Below are 20,000 nucleotides of genomic sequence, written 5' to 3'. Positions count from 1 at the left end.
AGAAACAGAGACTACATGATGAGATGAACACAGTGGGTAGAAACAGAGACTACATGATGAGATGAAGACAGTGGTAGAAACAGAGACTACATATTGAGATGAAGACAGTGGGTAGAAACAGAGACTACATGATGAGATGAAGACAGTGGGTAGAAACAGAGACTACATGATGAGATGAACACAGTGGGTAGAAACAGAGACTACATATTGAGATGAAGACAGTGGTAGAAACAGAGACTACATGATGAGATGAAGACAGTGGGTAGAAACAGAGACTACATATTGAGATGAAGACAGTGGTAGAAACAGAGACTACATATTGAGATGAAGACAGTGGGTAGAAACAGAGACTACATGATGAGATGAAGACAGTGGGTAGAAATAGAGACTACATATTGAGACTGCTGAACACAGTGGGTAGAAACAGAGACTACATATTGAGATGAAGACAGTGGGTAGAAACAGAGACTACATGATGAGATGAAGACAGTGGGTAGAAACAGAGACTACATATTGAGATGAAGACAGTGGGTAGAAATAGAGACTACATATTGAGACTGCTGAACACAGTGGGTAGAAACAGAGACTACATATTGAGATGAACACAGTGGGTAGAAACAGAGACTACATGATGAGATGTAGACAGTGGGTAGAAACAGAGACTACATGATGAGATGAAGACAGTGGATAGAAACAGAGACTACATGATGAGATGAACACAGTGGGTAGAAACAGAGACTACATGATGAGATGAAGACAGTGGGTAGAAACAGAGACTACATGATGAGATGAAGACAGTGGGTAGAAACAGAGACTACATGATGAGATGAACACAGTGGGTAGAAACAGAGACTACATGATGAGATGTAGACAGTGGGTAGAAACAGAGACTACATGATGAGATGAAGACAGTGGGTAGAAACAGAGACTACATATTGAGATGAAGACAGTGGGTAGAAACAGAGACTACATGATGAGACGAAGACAGTGGGTAGAAAACAGAGACTACATGATGAGATGAAGACAGTGGATAGAAACAGAGACTACATGATGAGATGAAGACAGTGGTAGAAACAGAGACTACATATTGAGATGAAGACAGTGGGTAGAAACAGAGACTACATGATGAGATGAAGACAGTGGGTAGAAACAGAGACTACATGATGAGATGAAGACAGTGGGTAGAAACAGAGACTACATGATGAGATGAACACAGTGGGTAGAAACAGATACTGTTATGTTGTTACCTGTCACCTTGATACTCTGTTCCTGTTATGTTGTGTTACCTGTCACCTTGATACCCTGATACTCTGTTCCTGTGATGTTGTTACCTGTCACCTTGATACCCTGATACCCTGTTCCTGTTATGTTGTTACCTGTCACCTTGATACCCTGATACTCTGTTCCTGTGATGTTGTTACCTGTCACCTTGATACCCTGATACTCTGTTCCTGTGATGTTGTTACCTGTCACCTTGATACCCTGATACCCTGTTCCTGTTATGTTGTTACCTGTCACCTTGATACCCTGATACTCTGTTCCTGTTATGTTGTTACCTGTCACCTTGATACCCTGATACTCTGTTCCTGTTATGTTGTTACCTGTCACCTTGATACCCTGATACCCTGTTCCTGTTATGTTGTTACCTGTCACCTTGATACCCTGATACTCTGTTCCTGTGATGTTGTTACCTGTCACCTTGATACCCTGATACTCTGTTCCTGTGATGTTGTTACCTGTCACCTTGATACCCTGATACCCTGTTCCTGTTATGTTGTTACCTGTCACCTTGATACCCTGATACCCTGTTCCTGTTATGTTGTGTTACCTGTCACCTTGATACCCTGATTTTCTGTTCCTGTTATGTTGTTACCTGTCACCTTGATACCCTGATTTTCTGTTCCTGTTATGTTGTTACCTGTCACCTTGATACTCTGTTCCTGTTATGTTGTTACCTGTCACCTTGATACCCTGATACTCTGTTCCTGTGATGTTGTTACCTGTCACCTTGATACCCTGATACTCTGTTCCTGTGATGTTGTTACCTGTCACCTTGATACTCTGTTCCTGTTATGTTGTGTTACCTGTCACCTTGATACTCTGTTCCTGTTATGTTGTTACCTGTCACCTTGATACCCTGATACTCTGTTCCTGTGATGTTGTTACCTGTCACCTTGATACCCTGATACTCTGTTCCTGTGATGTTGTTACCTGTCACCTTGATACCCTGATACTCTGTTCCTGTTATGTTGTTACCTGTCACCTTGATACCCTGATACTCTGTTCCTGTGATGTTGTTACCTGTCACCTTGATACCCTGATACTCTGTTCCTGTGATGTTGTTACCTGTCACCTTGATACCCTGATTCTCTGTTCCTGTTATGTTGTTACCTGTCACCTTGATACTCTGTTCCTGTTATGTTGTTACCTGTCACCTTGATACCCTGATACTCTGTTCCTGTTATGTTGTTACCTGTCACCTTGATACCCTGATTCTCTGTTCCTGTTATGTTGTTACCTGTCACCTTGATACTCTGATACCCTGTTCCTGTTATGTTGTTACCTGTCACCTTGATACTCTGATACCCTGTTCCTGTTATGTTGTTACCTGTCACCTTGATACTCTGATACTCTGTTCAGCCATATTTCAGTGAACAATTACTGTCTGGTTTGTTCCCTAGTTATAGGATGCATCCCAAATGGACCCTATTCCCTACACAGTGCACTACTATTGGCTAGAGCCACAGGACCCTATTCTCTCTCTCTCCCTCTCCCAGTCTCTCACTATACTGTCTCCTTCCCCCCTCTCTAGGAGATAGATGGCTTGGAGGTGATTGGCTCAGGCCAGCCCTTCACCTCTGTCACTGTGAAGCAGAGCCCCCTATTGGAGGAGGAGGAGAGGGAGGAGCTTAGGGAGGTGGAGCAGAAGGAAAACCAGTAAGAATTACCCCCCCATCCTAATTCACTAACAACCAGTTTATCTAGTGGCTCATTGAATCTGATGATATCCTCATGTTGGTCCATTGTAGCGTTGCCGATAGTGACCGTGTGTATTGAATCTGATGATATCCTCATGTTGGTTCATTGTAGCGTTGCCGATAGTGACTGTGTGTATTGATTCTGATGATATCCTCATGTTGGTCCATTGTAGCGTTGCTGATAGTGACCGTGTGTATTGAATCTGATGATATCCTCATGTTGGTCCATTGTAGCGTTGCCGATAGTGACCGTGTGTATTGATTCTGATGATATCCTCATGTTGGTTCATTGTAGCGTTGCCGATAGTGACCGTGTGTATTGATTCTGATGATATACTCATGTTGGTCCATTGTAGCGTTGCCGATAGTGACCGTGTGTATTGATTCTGATGATATCCTCATGTTGGTCCATTGTAGCGTTGCCGATAGTGACCGTGTGTATTGATTCTGATGATATCCTCATGTTGGTCCATTGTAGTGACCGTGTGTATTGATTCTGATGATATCCTCATGTTGGTTCATTGTAGCGTTGCCGATAGTGACTGTGTGTATTGATTCTGATGATATACTCATGTTGGTCCATTGTAGCGTTGCCGATAGTGACCGTGTGTATTGAATCTGATGATATACTCATGTTGGTTCATTGTAGCGTTGCCGATAGTGACTGTGTGTATTGATTCTGATGATATACTCATGTTGGTCCATTGTAGCGTTGCCGATAGTGACTGTGTGTATTGATTCTGATGATATACTCATGTTGGTCCATTGTAGCGTTGCCGATAGTGACCGTGTGTATTGAATCTGATGATATACTCATGTTGGTTCATTGTAGCGTTGCCGATAGTGACCGTGTGTATTGATTCTGATGATATCCTCATGTTGGTCCATTGTAGCGTTGCCGATAGTGACCGTGTGTATTGATTCTGATGATATACTCATGTTGGTTCATTGTAGCGTTGCCGATAGTGACTGTGTGTATTGATTCTGATGATATACTCATGTTGGTCCATTGTAGCGTTGCCGATAGTGACCGTGTGTATTGAATCTGATGATATACTCATGTTGGTTCATTGTAGCGTTGCCGATAGTGACCGTGTGTATTGATTCTGATGATATCCTCATGTTGGTTCATTGTAGCGTTGCCGATAGTGACCGTGTGTATTGAATCTGATGATATACTCATGTTGGTCCATTGTAGCGTTGCCGATAGTGACCGTGTGTATTGATTCTGATGATATCCTCATGTTGGTTCATTGTAGCGTTGCCGATAGTGACTGTGTGTATTGATTCTGATGATATACTCATGTTGGTCCATTGTAGCGTTGCCGATAGTGACCGTGTGTATTGAATCTGATGATATACTCATGTTGGTTCCATTGTAGCGTTGCCGATAGTGACCGTGTGTATTGATTCTGATGATATCCTCATGTTGGTTCCATTGTAGCGTTGCCGATAGTGACCGTGTGTATTGAATCTGATGATATCCTCATGTTGGTCCATTGTAGCGTTGCCGATAGTGACCGTGTGTATTGATTCTGATGATATCCTCATGTTGGTCCATTGTAGCGTTGCCGATAGTGACCGTGTGTATTGATTCTGATGATATCCTCATGTTGGTCCATTGTAGTGACCGTGTGTATTGATTCTGATGATATCCTCATGTTGGTTCATTGTAGCGTTGCCGATAGTGACTGTGTGTATTGATTCTGATGATATACTCATGTTGGTCCATTGTAGCGTTGCCGATAGTGACCGTGTGTATTGAATCTGATGATATACTCATGTTGGTTCATTGTAGCGTTGCCGATAGTGACTGTGTGTATTGATTCTGATGATATACTCATGTTGGTCCATTGTAGCGTTGCCGATAGTGACTGTGTGTATTGATTCTGATGATATACTCATGTTGGTCCATTGTAGCGTTGCCGATAGTGACCGTGTGTATTGAATCTGATGATATACTCATGTTGGTTCATTGTAGCGTTGCCGATAGTGACCGTGTGTATTGATTCTGATGATATCCTCATGTTGGTCCATTGTAGCGTTGCCGATAGTGACCGTGTGTATTGATTCTGATGATATACTCATGTTGGTTCATTGTAGCGTTGCCGATAGTGACTGTGTGTATTGATTCTGATGATATACTCATGTTGGTCCATTGTAGCGTTGCCGATAGTGACCGTGTGTATTGAATCTGATGATATACTCATGTTGGTTCATTGTAGCGTTGCCGATAGTGACCGTGTGTATTGATTCTGATGATATCCTCATGTTGGTTCATTGTAGCGTTGCCGATAGTGACCGTGTGTATTGAATCTGATGATATACTCATGTTGGTCCATTGTAGCGTTGCCGATAGTGACCGTGTGTATTGATTCTGATGATATCCTCATGTTGGTTCATTGTAGCGTTGCCGATAGTGACTGTGTGTATTGATTCTGATGATATACTCATGTTGGTCCATTGTAGCGTTGCCGATAGTGACCGTGTGTATTGAATCTGATGATATACTCATGTTGGTTCCATTGTAGCGTTGCCGATAGTGACCGTGTGTATTGATTCTGATGATATCCTCATGTTGGTTCCATTGTAGCGTTGCCGATAGTGACCGTGTGTATTGAATCTGATGATATCCTCATGTTGGTCCATTGTAGCGTTGCCGATAGTGACCGTGTGTATTGAATCTGATGATATACTCATGTTGGTTCCATTGTAGCGTTGCCGATAGTGACCGTGTGTATTGAATCTGATGATATCCTCATGTTGGTCCATTGTAGCGTTGCCGATAGTGACCGTGTGTATTGATTCTGATGATATCCTCATGCTGGTCCATTGTAGCGTTGCCGATAGTGACCGTGTGTATTGATTCTGATGATATCCTCATGCTGGTCCATTGTAGCGTTGCCGATAGTGACCGTGTGTATTGATTCTGATGATATCCTCATGTTGGTCCATTGTAGCGTTGCCGATAGTGACTGTGTGTATTGATTCTGATGATATCCTCATGTTGGTCCATTGTAGTGACCGTGTGTATTGATTCTGATGATATCCTCATGTTGGTCCATTGTAGCGTTGCCGATAGTGACCGTGTGTATTGATTCTGATGATATCCTCATGTTGGTCCATTGTAGCGTTGCCGATAGTGACTGTGTGTATTGATTCTGATGATATCCTCATGTTGGTCCATTGTAGCGTTGCCGATAGTGACCGTGTGTATTGATTCTGATGATATCCTCATGTTGGTCCATTGTAGCGTTGCCGATAGTGACCGTGTGTATTGATTCTGATGATATCCTCATGTTGGTCCATTGTAGCGTTGCCGATAGTGACCGTGTGTATCGATTCTGCGGGCGGCAGGTAGCCTAGTGGTTAGAGCGCTGGGCCAGTAACCGAAAGGTTCCTGGATCAAATCCCTGAGCTGACAAGGTAAAAATCGTTCTGCTCCTGAACAAGACAGTTAACCCACTGTTCCTAGGCCGTCATTGTAAATAAGAATTTGTTCTTAACTGACTTGTTGCCCGGTTAAATAAAGGTTAAATAAAAATAAAATAAGTAAAAATAAGTTTTAAAAAGTTTACAAATATATATATTCTCATGTTGGTCCATTGGCCGATAGTGACTGAGTGTACATCCCAAATGGAACCCTATATAGTGCAAAACTTTTGACCAGAGCCTTATGGTACAGAGGGCACCTTATTCACTATGTAGGGCCCATAGGGGCCTCTGTTCAAGAGTAAGGCACTATAGAAGAAATAGGATGCCATTTGAGACATGACCTGTCCCTCTGTCTGTTCCCAGTGACCCCCTGTCGCAGTTTGATGATGTCATGCTGGACGCGGTGCTGGTGCCTGCCCTGAGGTTCTGTGGGCAGCCCGCCCGCTGGACAGGCAACTCCACCTCTCACAAGGTACACACACACACTGTTAAACCTGTGGAGCCACCACATATAGAGGTACACACACACACTGTTAAACCTGTGGAGCCACCACGTATAGAGGTACACACACACACTGTTAAACCTGTGGAGCCACCACGTATAGAGGTACACACACACACTGTTAAACCTGTGGAGCCACCACATATAGAGGTACACACACACACTGTTAAACCTGTGGAGCCACCACGTATAGAGGTACACACACACACTGTTAAACCTGTGGAGCCACCACGTATAGAGTTACACACACACACACACTGTTAAACCTGTGGAGCCACCACGTATAGAGGTACACACACACACTGTTAAACCTGTGGAGCCACCACGTATAGAGTTACACACACACACACACTGTTAAACCTGTGGAGCCACCACGTATAGAGTTACACACACACACACACTGTTAAACCTGTGGAGCCACCACGTATAGAGTTACACACACACACACACTGTTAAACCTGTGGAGCCACCACATATAGAGGTACACACACACACTGTTAAACCTGTGGAGCCACCACGTATAGAGGTACACACACACACTGTTAAACCTGTGGAGCCACCACATATAGAGGTACACACACACACTGTTAAACCTGTGGAGCCACCACGTATAGAGGTACACACACACACTGTTAAACCTGTGGAGCCACCACGTATAGAGTTACACACACACACTGTTAAACCTGTGGAGCCACCACGTATAGAGGTACACACACACACACACTGTTAAACCTGTGGAGCCACCACGTATAGAGGTACACACACACACACACTGTTAAACCTGTGGAGCCACCACATATAGACATATACGTGGTCTGTTGTTTGGTGAGTCGAGGAGAAATCATACACCAAAAAAAAACTGCATATTATCTCTCCCTCCTCCCTCTCAATCTCCTTCTTCATCCTCCTCTAAAACCTCTTCTCTCTCTCTCCCTCCTCCCTCTCAATCTCCTTCTTCATCCTCCTCTAAAACCTCTTCTCTCTCTCTCCCTCCTCCCTCTCAATCTCCTTCTTCATCCTCCTCTAAAACCTCTTCTCTCTCTCTCCCTCCTCCCTCTCAATCTCCTTCTTCATCCTCCTCTAAAACCTCTTCTCTCTCTCTCCCTCCTCCCTCTCAATCTCCTTCTTCATCCTCCTCTAAAACCTCTTCTCTCTCTCTCTCCCTCCTCCCTCTCAATCTCCTTCTTCATCCTCCTCTAAAACCTCTTCTCTCTCTCTCCCTCCTCCCTCTCAATCTCCTTCTTCATCCTCCTCTAAAACCTCTTCTCTCTCTCTCCCTCCTCCCTCTTAATCTCCTTCTTCATCCTCCTCTAAAACCTCTTCTCTCTCTCTCCCTCCTCCCTCTCAATCTCCTTTTTCATCCTCCTCTAAAACCTCTTCTCTCTCTTTCCCTCCTCCCTCTCAATCTCCTTCTTCATCCTCCTCTAAAACCTCTTCTCTCTCTCTCCCTCCTCCCTCTCAATCTCCTTCTTCATCCTCCTCTAAAACCTCTTCTCTCTCTCTCCCTCCTCCCTCTCAATCTCCTTCTTCATCCTCCTCTAAAACCTCTTCTCTCTCTCTCCCTCCTCCCTCTCAATCTCCTTCTTCATCCTCCTCTAAAACCTCTTCTCTCTCTTTCCCTCCTCCCTCTCAATCTCCTTCTTCATCCTCCTCTAAAACCTCTTCTCTCTCTCTCCCTCTTCCCTCTCAATCTCTTTCTTCATCCTCCTCTAAAACCTCCTTTCTCTCTCCCTCCTCCCTCCCAATCTCCTTCTTCATCCTCCTATACAACCTCCTTTCTCTCTCCCTCCTCCCTCCCAATCTCCTTCTTCATCCCCCTCTAAAACCTCCTTTCTCTCTCCCTCCTCCCTCCCAATCTCCTTCATCTTCCTCTAAAACCTCTTCTCTCTCTCTCTCCTCCCTCACAATCTCCTTCTTCATCCTACTCTCAACCCTCCTCTCTCTCTCCCTCCTCATTCCCAATCTCCTTCTTCATCCTCACAACCCTCCTCTCTCTCTCTCTCTCTCCCTCCTCCTTCCCAATATCATTCTCCATCCTCCTCTAAAACCTCTTCTCTCTCTTTCCCTCCTCCCTCACAATCTCGTTCTTCATCCTACTCTCAACCCTCCTCTCTCTCTCCCTCCTCATTCCCAATCTCCTTCTTCATCCTCACAACCCTCCTCTCTCTCTCTCTCTCTCCCTCCTCCTTCCCAATATTCTTCTCCATCTTCCTCTAAAACCTCTTCTCTCTCTCTCCCTCCTCCCTCACAATCTCCTTCTTCATCCTACTCTCAACCCTCCTCTCTCTCTCCCTCCTCATTCCCAATCTCCTTCTTCATCCTCACAACCCTCCTCTCTCTCTCTCTCCCTCCTCCTTCCCAATATCCTTCTCCATCCTCCTCTAAAACCTCTTCTCTCTCTTTCCCTCCTCCCTCCCAATCTCCTTCTCAATCCTCTAAATCTCTTCTCTTTCTATCTCTCCTCCTTCCCACTCTCCTTCTCCATCCTCCTCTAAAACCTCTTCTCTCTCTCTCCCTCCTCCTTCCCAATCTCCTTCTCCATCCTCCTCTAAAACCTCTTCTCTCTCTCTCCCTCCTCCTTCCCAATCTCTTTCTTCATCCTCCTCTAAAACCTCTTCTCTCTCTCTCCCTCTCCCTTCCTAATCTCCTTCTCCATCCTCCTCTAAAACCTCTTCTCTCTCTCTCCTCCTCATTCCCAATCTCTTTCTTCATCCTCCTCTCAACCCTCCTCTCTCTCTCCCCCTCCTTATCTCCTTCTTCATCCTCCTCTAAAACCTCTTCTCTCTCTCCCTCCTCCTTCCCAATCTCCTTCTTCATCCTCCTCTCAACCCTCCTCTCTCTCTCTCTTTCCCTCCTCCTTCCCAATCCCCTTCTTCATCCTCCTCTAAAACCTCTTCTCTCTCTCTCTCCCTCCTCCTTCCCAATCTCCTTCTTCATCCTCCTCTCTCTCTCTCTCTCCTGCCTCCTTCCCAATCTCCTTCTTCATCCTCCTCTAAAACCTCTTCTCTCTCTCTCCCTCCTCCTTCCCAATCTCCTTCTTCATCCTCCCCTCTCTCTCTCCCGCCTCCTTCCCAATCTCCTTCTCCATCCTCCTCTAAAACCTCTTTTCCCTCTCTCCTTCCTCCTTCCCAATCTCCTTCTTCATCCTGCTTTCAACCCTCCTCTCTCTCTCTCTCTACCTCCTCCTTCCCAATCTCCTTCTTCATCCTCCTCTCAACCCCTATCTCCCTCTCTCTCTATCTCCCTGTCCCCCTCTCTCCCTCTCTCTCTCTCCCTGTCTCCCTGTCCCCCTATCTCCCTCTCCCCCTCTCTCCCTCCCCCTGTCTCCCCCCTATCTCCCTCTCCCCCTCTCTCTCTCCCCCTGTCCCCCTCTCTCCCTCTCCCCCTCTCTCCCTCTCTCTCCTCCCAGGGGGAGGTGGGTATCAGCGCCAGGGTAACGTTTGAGGCCCTGTCAGGAGAGAGAGCCAGTTCAGACATGGAGGTGCAGAACGAGGGCAGTACAGCAGTCTACTACAGCTGGCAGCGCCTGGCTGTACCACACAGCTTCCCTGACGCCAGGACACACACACACACACAGCACTTCTACTTCAACACCTCCACAGGTACACACACACACAGCACTTCTACTTCAACACCTCCACAGGTACACACACGCACAGCACTTCTACTTCAACACCTCCACAGGTACACACACACACAGCACTTCTACTTCAACACCTCCACAGGTACACACATACACAGCACTTCTACTTCAACACCTCCACAGGTACACACACACACACACACACACAGCACTTCTACTTCAACACCTCCACAGGTACACACACACACACTGCACATGTACACGCAGACACACCATGTATGTACACACACTCTGTGTTTTTGTTCACACAGCTGGCAGCATTTACGTCAATGCATGTCATAATTACAACCTGCTTTGTCCTCCTTTGTCCTCCCCATCTCTCTCTCTCCCCTTCCCCCTCCCCATTTCTATCTCTCCCCTTCCCCCCTCCCCTCCCCATCTCTCTCTCTCTCTCTCTCTCTCTCTCTCTCTCTCTCTCTCTCTCTCTCTCTCTCTCCCCTTCTCCCCTCCCCCATCTCTCTCTCCTTCTCCCCTCCCCCATCTCTCTCTCCTTCTCCCCTCCCCATCTCTCTCTGTCTCTCTCCTTCTCCCCTCCCCATCTCTCGCTCTCTCTCTCCTTCTCCCCTCCCCGTCTCTCTCTCTCTCTCTCCTTCTCCCCTCCCCATCTCTCTCTGTCTCTCTCCTTCTCCCCTCCCCATCTCTCTCTGTCTCTCTCCTTCTCCCCTCCCCATCTCTCGCTCTCTCTCTCCTTCTCCCCTCCCCATCTCTCTCTCTCTCTCTCCTTCTCCCCTCTCCATCTCTCTCTGTCTCTCTCTATCTCTGTACCAGGTGTGATTCTACCAGGTGACAGCAAGCGTGTAGAGTTTATATTTAAGTCGGAGGTCCCAGGCATCAGGACAGAGGTGTGGCGTCTCAACACACACCCTGTCCTGCTGGGCGGAGCCTCCATCCAGGTGACACTGAGGGGCGTGGCTCTTTACCAGGACAAGACCGCTGACCAGAGACACGCCCTGGAGGTCTGTGTAGGGGGGGAGAGGGTGGGAGTAGGGGGAGGGAGGGTGTGTGTGAGGAGGGAAGGAGTGAGGGTGTGAGAAGGGAGGGTGGCTGGGAGGAGGGAGGGTGTGAGGAGGGAGGGAGGGTGTGATGAGGGAGGGAGTGGGTGAGGAGGGAGGGAGGGAGGGAGGGTGTGAGGAGGGAGGGAGGATGTGAGGAGGGAGGGAGGGTGTGAGGAGGGAGGGAGGGAGTGGGGAGGGAGAGAGAGTGTGAGGAGGGTAGGAGGGATGGTGTGAGGAGGGAGGGAGGATGTGAAGAGCGAGGGAGGATGTGAGGAGGGGGGGAGGGTGTGAGGGAGGGAGGATGTGAGGAGGGAGGGAGGGTGTGTGGGAGGGAGGATGTGAGGAGGGAGCATGTGAGGTGGGAGTGTGTGAGGAGGGAGGGAAGATGTGAGGAGTGAGGGAGTGTGTGGGGAGGGAGGGAGTGTGTGGGGAGGGAGGGAGAGTGTGAGGAGGGTAGGAGGGATGGTGTGAGGAGGGAGGGAGGATGTGAGGAGGGAGGGAGGAGGGAGGGAGAGTGCAAGGAGTGTAGAAGGGATGGTGTGAGGAGGGAGGGAGGATGTGAGGAAGGAGGATGTGAGGAGGGAGGGAAGATGTGAGGAGGGAGGGAGTGTGTGGGGAGGGAGGGAGTGTGTGGGGAGGGAGGGAGGATGTGAGGAGGGAGGGAGGGTGTGAGGAGGGAGGGAGGGTGTGAGGAGGGAGGGAGGATGTGAGGAGGGAGGGAGGATGTGAGGAGGGAGGGTGTGGGGAGAGAGGGAGGGAGGATGTGAGGAAGGAGGGAGTGAGTGTGGAGGGAGGGAGAGTGTGAGGAGGGAGAGTGTGTGGGGAGGGAGGGTGTGAGAAGGGAGGGAGGGAGGATGTGAGGAGGGAGGATGTGAGGAGGGAGGGTGTGGGGAGGGAGGATGTGAGGAGGGAGGGTGTGGGGAGGGAGGGAGGATGTGAGGAGGGAGGGAGGGTAGGAGGAGGGAGGGAGGGTGTGAGGAGGGAGGGAGTGTGTGGGGAGGGAGGGAGGGAGGGAGGGAGGGAGTGGGGGGGAGGGAGGGTGGGTGGGAGGAGGGAGGGAGGGTGTGAGGAGGGAGGGAGTGTGTGGGGAAGGAGGGAGGATGTGAGGAGGGAGGGTGTGGGGAGGGAGGGAGGGTGTGGGCAGGGTGTGGGGAGGGTGTGAGGAGGGAGGGAGGGTGTGAGGAGGGAGGGTGTGGGGAGGGAGGGTGGGTGGGAGGAAGGAGGGAGGATGTGAGGAGGGAGGGAGGGTGTGAGGAAGGAGGGAGGATGTGAGGAGGGAGGGTGTGGGGAGGGAGGGAGGGTGTGGGGAGGGTGTGGGGAGGGTGTGAGGAGGGAGGGTGTGGGGAGGGAGGGTGTGGGGAGGGAGGGAGGATGTGAGGAGGGAGGGTGTGGGGAGGGAGGGTGTGGGGAGGGAGGGAGGGTGTGGGGAGGGAGGATGTGAGGAGGGAGGGTGTGGGGAGGGAGGGTGTGGGGAGGGAGGGAGGGTGTGGGGAGGGAGGTGTGTGAGGAGGGAGGGTGTGGGGAGGGAGGGAGGATGTGAGGAGGGAGGGTGTGGGGAGGGAGGGAGGGTGTGGGGAGGGAGGGAGGGTGTGGGGAGGGAGGATGTGAGGAGGGAGGGTGTGGGGAGGGAGGGTGTGGGGAGGGAGGGAGGATGTGAGGAGGGAGGGTGTGGGGAGGGAGGGAGGGAGGGAGGGTGTGGGGAGGGAGGATGTGAGGAGGGAGGGTGTGGGGAGGGAGGATGTGAGGAGGGAGGGTGTGGGGAGGGAGGGAGGGTGTGGGGAGGGAGGGTGTGGGGAGGGAGGGAGGGTGTGGGGAGGGAGGGTGTGGGGAGGGAGGGTGTGGGGAGGGAGGGTGTGGGGAGGGAGGGTGTGAGGAGGGAGGGTGTGGGGAGGGAGGATGTGGGGAGGGAGGGTGTGGGGAGGGAGGGTGTGGGGAGGGAGGGTGTGGGGAGGGAGGGAGGATGTGAGGAGGGAGGGTGTGGGGAGGGAGGGAGGGTGTGGGGAGGGAGGGTGTGGGGAGGGAGGGAGGGTGTGGGGAGGGAGGGTGTGGGGAGGGAGGGTGTGAGGATGGAGGGAGGGTGTGGGGAGGGAGGGAGGGTGTGGGGAGAGAGAGAGGGAGGGTGTGGGGAGGGAGGTGTGTGAGGAGGGAGGTGTGTGAGGAGGGAGGGTGTGGGGAGGGAGGGTGTGTTTGTAACTTCACAGTTGTATTAAGCATAATTGTGTTTGTTTGTGTATTCATGTGTTTATGTGTAATTTTGTGTATGTGTGTCTCTGTGCGTGTGTGTCTCTCTGTGTGTGTGTGTGTGTGTGTGTGTGTGTGTGTGTGTGTGTGTGTGTGTGTGTGTGTGTATGTGTGTGTGTGTGTAGAGGGAGCTGCAGCAGAGAGAGGCTGCGTCAGTGTGTCGGTCGTTGGTGTGTGCCGTGTTACGAGGCGTCCTCACCCCAGAGAGACCCGGCTCCCCTGCGGAGCTCTACACCACCGAGGAAGAACACTTCCACAACAGGAACCCAAAGGTACACTACACCTTGAAGGTAGACTCAGAGAGATGCACCAAGTAGACACACTATCCGCTCAATTTCCACCACAACTAAGAGGCATCGCCTCTCTGCTGTCGTGGTTCCCGTGGCTACCACGTCGTCGGAGCGAGAAGCGCACCTCTGTGAGAGAAAAGTCTTGCATTGAGCTCATCTTAATATCTGCGATGCTGCTCGTTGCAATCTGGCTGAGTCTACCTTTAACAAAGACGGGGGGGGGCAAAGAATGCCCCCCAAAATCAATAGACTGTCACGACCACAGACTCCTAAGCACAGAGACACTAAAACAGCTCTGAATGTCCATTCTCTCAGTTCCACACAGCCAGCATCATCACTCTGAACGTCCATTCTGACGTGTAGTATTTTCAAATTACGTTTTGTATACGCTTTTGATATTAACGTGAGATTTCTCACAAAAAAAAAAAACAGGAATATCTCTGTGAAATGTCAAAGGAGCACTAAGCTTTTTGTTTTCAGACTTAGCTTTTTATTTTCAGGCTTAGCTTTTTGTTTTCAGACTTAGCCTTTTGTTTTCAGACTTAGCTTTTTGTTTTCAGACTTAGCTTTTTATTTTCAGGCTTAGCTTTTTGTTTTCAGACTTAGCCTTTTTGTTTTCAGGCTTAGCTTTTTATTTTCAGACTTAGCTTTTTGTTTTCAGACTTAGCTTTTTATTTTCAGGCTTAGCTTTTTGTTTTCAGACTTAGCCTTTTGTTTTCAGACTTAGCTTTTTGTTTTCAGACTTAGCTTTTTATTTTCAGGCTTAGCTTTTTGTTTTCAGACTTAGCCTTTTGTTTTCAGACTTAGCTTTTTGTTTTCAGACTTAGCCTTTTGTTTTCAGACTTAGCCTTTTTGTTTTCAGACTTAGCTTTTTGTTTTCAGACTTAGCCTTTTTGTTTTCAGGCTTAGCTTTTTATTTTCAGACTTAGCTTTTTGTTTTCAGACTTAGCTTTTTATTTTCAGGCTTAGCTTTTTGTTTTCAGACTTAGCCTTTTGTTTTCAGACTTAGCTTTTTGTTTTCAGACTTAGCTTTTTATTTTCAGGCTTAGCTTTTTGTTTTCAGACTTAGCCTTTTGTTTTCAGACTTAGCTTTTTGTTTTCAGACTTAGACTTTTGTTTTCAGACTTAGCCTTTTTGTTTTCAGACTTAGCTTTTTGTTTTCAGACTTAGCCTTTTTGTTTTCAGACTTAGCTTTTTGTTTTCAGACTTAGCTTTTTGTTTTCAGACTTAGCCTTTTGTTTTCAGACTTAGCTTTTTGTTTTCAGACTTAGCTCTTTGTTTTCAGACTTAGCTTTTTGTTTTCAGACTTAGCCTTTTGTTTTCAGACTTAGCCTTTTGTTTTCAGACTTAGCCTTTTGTTTTCAGACTTAGCCTTTTGTTTTCAGACTTAGCCTTTTTGTTTTCAGACTTAGCTTTTTGTTTTCAGACTTAGCTTTTTGTTTTCAGACTTAGCCTTTTGTTTTCAGACTTAGCCTTTTGTTTTCAGACTTAGCCTTTTTGTTTTCAGACTTAGCTTTTTGTTTTCAGACTTAGCCTTTTGTTTTCAGACTTAGCCTTTTTGTTTTCAGACTTAGCTTTTTGTTTTCAGACTTAGCCTTTTGTTTTCAGACTTAGCCTTTTGTTTTCAGACTTAGCTTTTTGTTTTCAGACTTAGCTTTTTGTTTTCAGACTTAGCTTTTTGTTTTCAGACTTAGCCTTTTTGTTTTCAGACTTAGCTTTTTGTTTTCAGACTTAGCTTTTTGTTTTCAGACTTAGCTTTTTGTTTTCAGACTTAGCCTTTTTGTTTTCAGACTTAGCTTTTTGTTTTCAGACTTAGCCTTTTGTTTTCAGACTTAGCCTTTTTGTTTTCAGACTTAGCTTTTTGTTTTCAGACTTAGCTTTTTGTTTTCAGACTTAGCCTTTTGTTTTCAGACTTAGCCTTTTGTTTTCAGACTTAGCCTTTTTGTTTTCAGACTTAGCTTTTTGTTTTCAGACTTAGCCTTTTGTTTTCAGACTTAGCCTTTTTGTTTTCAGACATAGCTTTTTGTTTTCAGACTTAGCCTTTTGTTTTCAGACTTAGCCTTTTGTTTTCAGACTTAGCTTTTTGTTTTCAGACTTAGCCTTTTGTTTTCAGACTTAGCTTTTTGCGACCCGCAGAAACGACCACCACAACATGTCAAATCCTCTAAAGTCACTAGGAGAAATCGGCACCGCTACGTCAACAGAGCTCAGTGCTCATTATAGGATGTATTAAGTTACAACAGCCAGCTTCTTAGATATAACGATGTGTTAGAGAAAGACACCACTGAACGATTCAGGACATGAAGAATCATATTTGTCTTGGTAAATTATTATTTTTTTCTGTAAGGAAGTGAAATTTCAATAACAACGGGTGTTTTCACACCCTCTCTAGGCAGAGTGGGTGGACATGCTGTATATAGGGGATAGGTGTTTTCACACCCTCTCTAGGCAGAGTGGGTGGACACGCTGTATATAGGGGATAGGTGTTTTCACACCCTCTCTAGGCAGAGTGGCTGGACATGCTGTATATAGGGGATAGGTGTTTTCACACCCTCTCTAGGCAGAGTGGCTGGACATGCTGTATATAGGGGATAGGTGTTTTCACACCCTCTCTAGGCAGAGTGGGTGGACATGCTGTATATAGGGGATAGGTGTTTTCACACACTCTCTAGGCAGAGTGGGTGGACACGCTGTATATAGGGGATAGGATGACATTTCAGCCACGGTCATTATCAACATTATCAGCCATTACTATAATTATGTGTCATCGTGGCTCTTGTCTTTGAACATGAATGGATTCTCTCTCGATATGTAAAAACAGACAGACAGACAGACAGAAGGACAAAGACTCAGTGATTACTATGATGACGATGAGTTAGGTTCATTCATGGTTCTAGCTGATTTCTGAATAACACCTTCCTCTTTCTGTTGGGTTGTTTAGTGACACACACACACACACACACACACACACACACACGACTGGCCCATACTGTGTTTGTAACAGTATACTGTTGGTCTATCTCGGTCCTAGCTGCAGTACCGTTATGAGACAGTGGAGGCGCTGAAGAGCCTGTGGCAGCAGGTGACCGCAGAAACAGGAGAAGACAGAGAAACAGCCTGGGACCTCTCTGTGTCTACACTACGACAGGTACACACACACACACACACACACCTCACGTGCACAGCAGAGATGCATCAGGTCCCATTCACAGAGTCTCGACCGGGGATGGAACCCCTAACCTTCCGATCTCCGGAGGGACACTAACAACAAGGCCCCTGAGTAGTGGATCTAAAACCTAACCCTCCTCTCCTCTCTCCTCTCTGTTCCCCTCTCCAGGCGGTGCTGGCTCTGCCCCAGGGGGACGGGGAGCAGGATGGACCCCAGGAGAGGCTCACCAGAGAGGGGGCTCTGAGCCTCTATAACACCCTCCTCCTGGAGCTCACCCAGCCACTCACACAACACACGCCACTACCACTCAACACTATAGGGTGAGGAGAAGGGAGGGAGGGAAGAGGGAGGGATGGAGGGAGGGAGGGAGGGAGGGAGGGAGGGAGGGAAGGAAGGGGAGGGAGGGAGGGAGGGAAGAGGAGGGAGGGAGGGAGGGAGCGAGGGAGGGAGGGAGGGAGGGAGGGAGGGAGGGAGGGAGGGAGGGAGGGAAGAGGAGGGAGGGAGGGAGCGAGGGAGGGAGGGAGGGAGGGAGCACCGGTGTGGAGAAAAGAGAAGAGGGAATGTTGATGGGGAAACTAAAGAATGAAAGGATACCACAGAAATTGATCAATTAATGCAGTTGATTATTTAAAAAAGTGTGTGTGTGTGTGTGTGTGTGTGTGTGTGTGTGTGTGTGTGTGTGTGTGTGTGTGTGTGTGTGTGTGTGTGAGTGAGTGTTAACCCCTGCAGGTTGCAGTTGTGGAGAGAGCTGTTGGACGGTCTGGTCAGTGCAGCTCTGTGGCTCAGACATCTACTGGGTCTCCCTGAGACAGACACATGGGGGGAACACACACAGGACCACCACCACAGCTGTGAGTCTAATACACACAGGACCACCACCACAGCTGTGAGTCTAACACACACAGGACCACCACCACAGCTGTGAGTCTAACACACACAGGACCACCACCACAGCTGTGAGTCTAACACACAGGACCACCACCACAGCTGTGAGTCTAACACACACAGGACCACCACCACAGCTGTGAGTCTAATACACACAGGACCACCACCACAGCTGTGAGTCTAACACACAGGACCACCACCACAGCTGTGAGTCTAATACACACAGGACCACCACCACAGCTGTGAGTCTAACACACACAGGACCACCACCACAGCTGTGAGTCTAACACACACAGGACCACAACCACAGCTGTGAGTCTAACACACAGGACCACCACCACAGCTGTGAGTCTAACACACAGGACCACCACCACAGCTGTGAGTCTAACACACACAGGACCACCACCACAGCTGTGAGTCTAACACACACAGGACCACCACCACAGCTGTGAGTCTAATACACACAGGACCACCACCACAGCTGTGAGTCTAACACACACAGGACCACCACCACAGCTGTGAGTCTAACACACAGGACCACCACCACAGCTGTGAGTCTAACACACAGGACCACCACCACAGCTGTGAGTCTAACACACACAGGACCACCACCACAGCTGTGAGTCTAATACACACAGGACCACCACCACAGCTGAGTCTAACACACACAGGACCACCAACCCACTATCAGCCTGTCTACCACTACAACCCACTAGCAGCCTGTCTACCACTACAACCCACTATCAGCCTGTCTACCACTACAACCCACTATCAGCCTGTCTACCACTACAACCCACTATCAGCCTGTCTACCACTATAACCCACTATCAGCCTGTCTACCACTACAACCCACTATCAGCCTGTCTACCACTACAACCCACTATCAGCCTGTCTACCACTACAACCCACTATCAGCCTGTCTACCACTACAACCCACTATCAGCCTGTCTACCACTACAACCCACTATCAGCCTGTCTACCACTACAACCCACTATCAGCCTGTCTACCACTACAACCCAGTATCAGCCTGTCTACCACTACAACCCACTATCAGCCTGTCTACCACTACAACCCACTATCAGCCTGTCTACCACTACAACCCACTATCAGCCTGTCTACCACTACAACCCACTATCAGTCTGTCTACCACTATAACCCACTATCAGTCTGTCTACCACTACAACCCACTATCAGCCTGTCTACCACTACAACCCACTATCAGCCTGTCTACCACTACAACCCACTATCAGCCTGTCTACCACTACAACCCACTATCAGCCTGTCTACCACTATAACCCACTATCAGCCTGTCTACCACTACAACCCACTATCAGCCTGTCTACCACTACAACCCACTATCAGCCTGTCTACCACTATAACCCACTATCAGCCTGTCTACCACTACAACCCACTATCAGCCTGTCTACCACTACAACCCACTATCAGCCTGTCTACCACTACAACCCACTATCAGCCTGTCTACCACTACAACCCACTATCAGCCTGTCTACCACTATAACCCACTATCATCCTGTCTACCACTACAACCCACTATCAGCCTGTCTACCACTATAACTCACTATCAGCCTGTCTACCACTACAACCCACTATCAGCCTGTCTACCACTATAACCCACTATCAGCCTGTCTACCACTACAACCCACTATCAGCCTGTCTACCACTACAACCCACTATCAGCCTGTCTACCACTATAACCCACTATCAGCCTGTCTACCACTACAACCCACTATCAGGCTGTCTACCACTACAACCCACTATCAGCCTGTCTACCACTACAACCCACTATCAGCCTGTCTACCACTACAACCCACTATCAGCCTGTCTACCACTACAACCCACT

At 48.3% G+C, this 20,000-nt stretch overlaps 1 protein-coding gene across 4 annotated transcripts in view; it reads left to right on the top strand.

Moving 5' to 3' along the window:
• The window catches only part of LOC118940267 (MYCBP-associated protein-like), a 52,875-nt gene that overhangs the window by 17,910 nt on the left and 14,965 nt on the right, over positions 1 to 20,000 (top strand). For all 4 annotated transcript variants that reach the window (XM_036948939.1, XM_036948941.1, XM_036948940.1 and 1 more), the window contains 8 exons: positions 2,813 to 2,937; positions 6,777 to 6,885; positions 10,325 to 10,517; positions 11,327 to 11,514; positions 13,920 to 14,066; positions 17,116 to 17,232; positions 17,422 to 17,573; positions 17,983 to 18,104. In XM_036948939.1, coding sequence (XP_036804834.1) covers positions 2,813 to 2,937; positions 6,777 to 6,885; positions 10,325 to 10,517; positions 11,327 to 11,514; positions 13,920 to 14,066; positions 17,116 to 17,232; positions 17,422 to 17,573; positions 17,983 to 18,104 — 1,153 coding nt within the window. The remainder of the gene's footprint in view (positions 1 to 2,812; positions 2,938 to 6,776; positions 6,886 to 10,324; positions 10,518 to 11,326; positions 11,515 to 13,919; positions 14,067 to 17,115; positions 17,233 to 17,421; positions 17,574 to 17,982; positions 18,105 to 20,000) is intronic.

The sequence above is a fragment of the Oncorhynchus mykiss genome, chromosome 17, assembly GCF_013265735.2.
Source record: "Oncorhynchus mykiss isolate Arlee chromosome 17, USDA_OmykA_1.1, whole genome shotgun sequence".
In the NCBI taxonomy this organism is placed as follows: Eukaryota; Metazoa; Chordata; class Actinopteri; order Salmoniformes; family Salmonidae; genus Oncorhynchus; species Oncorhynchus mykiss.
Note: the sequence above shows the minus strand (reverse complement) of the source record. Positions and strands in the feature narration are given on the sequence as shown.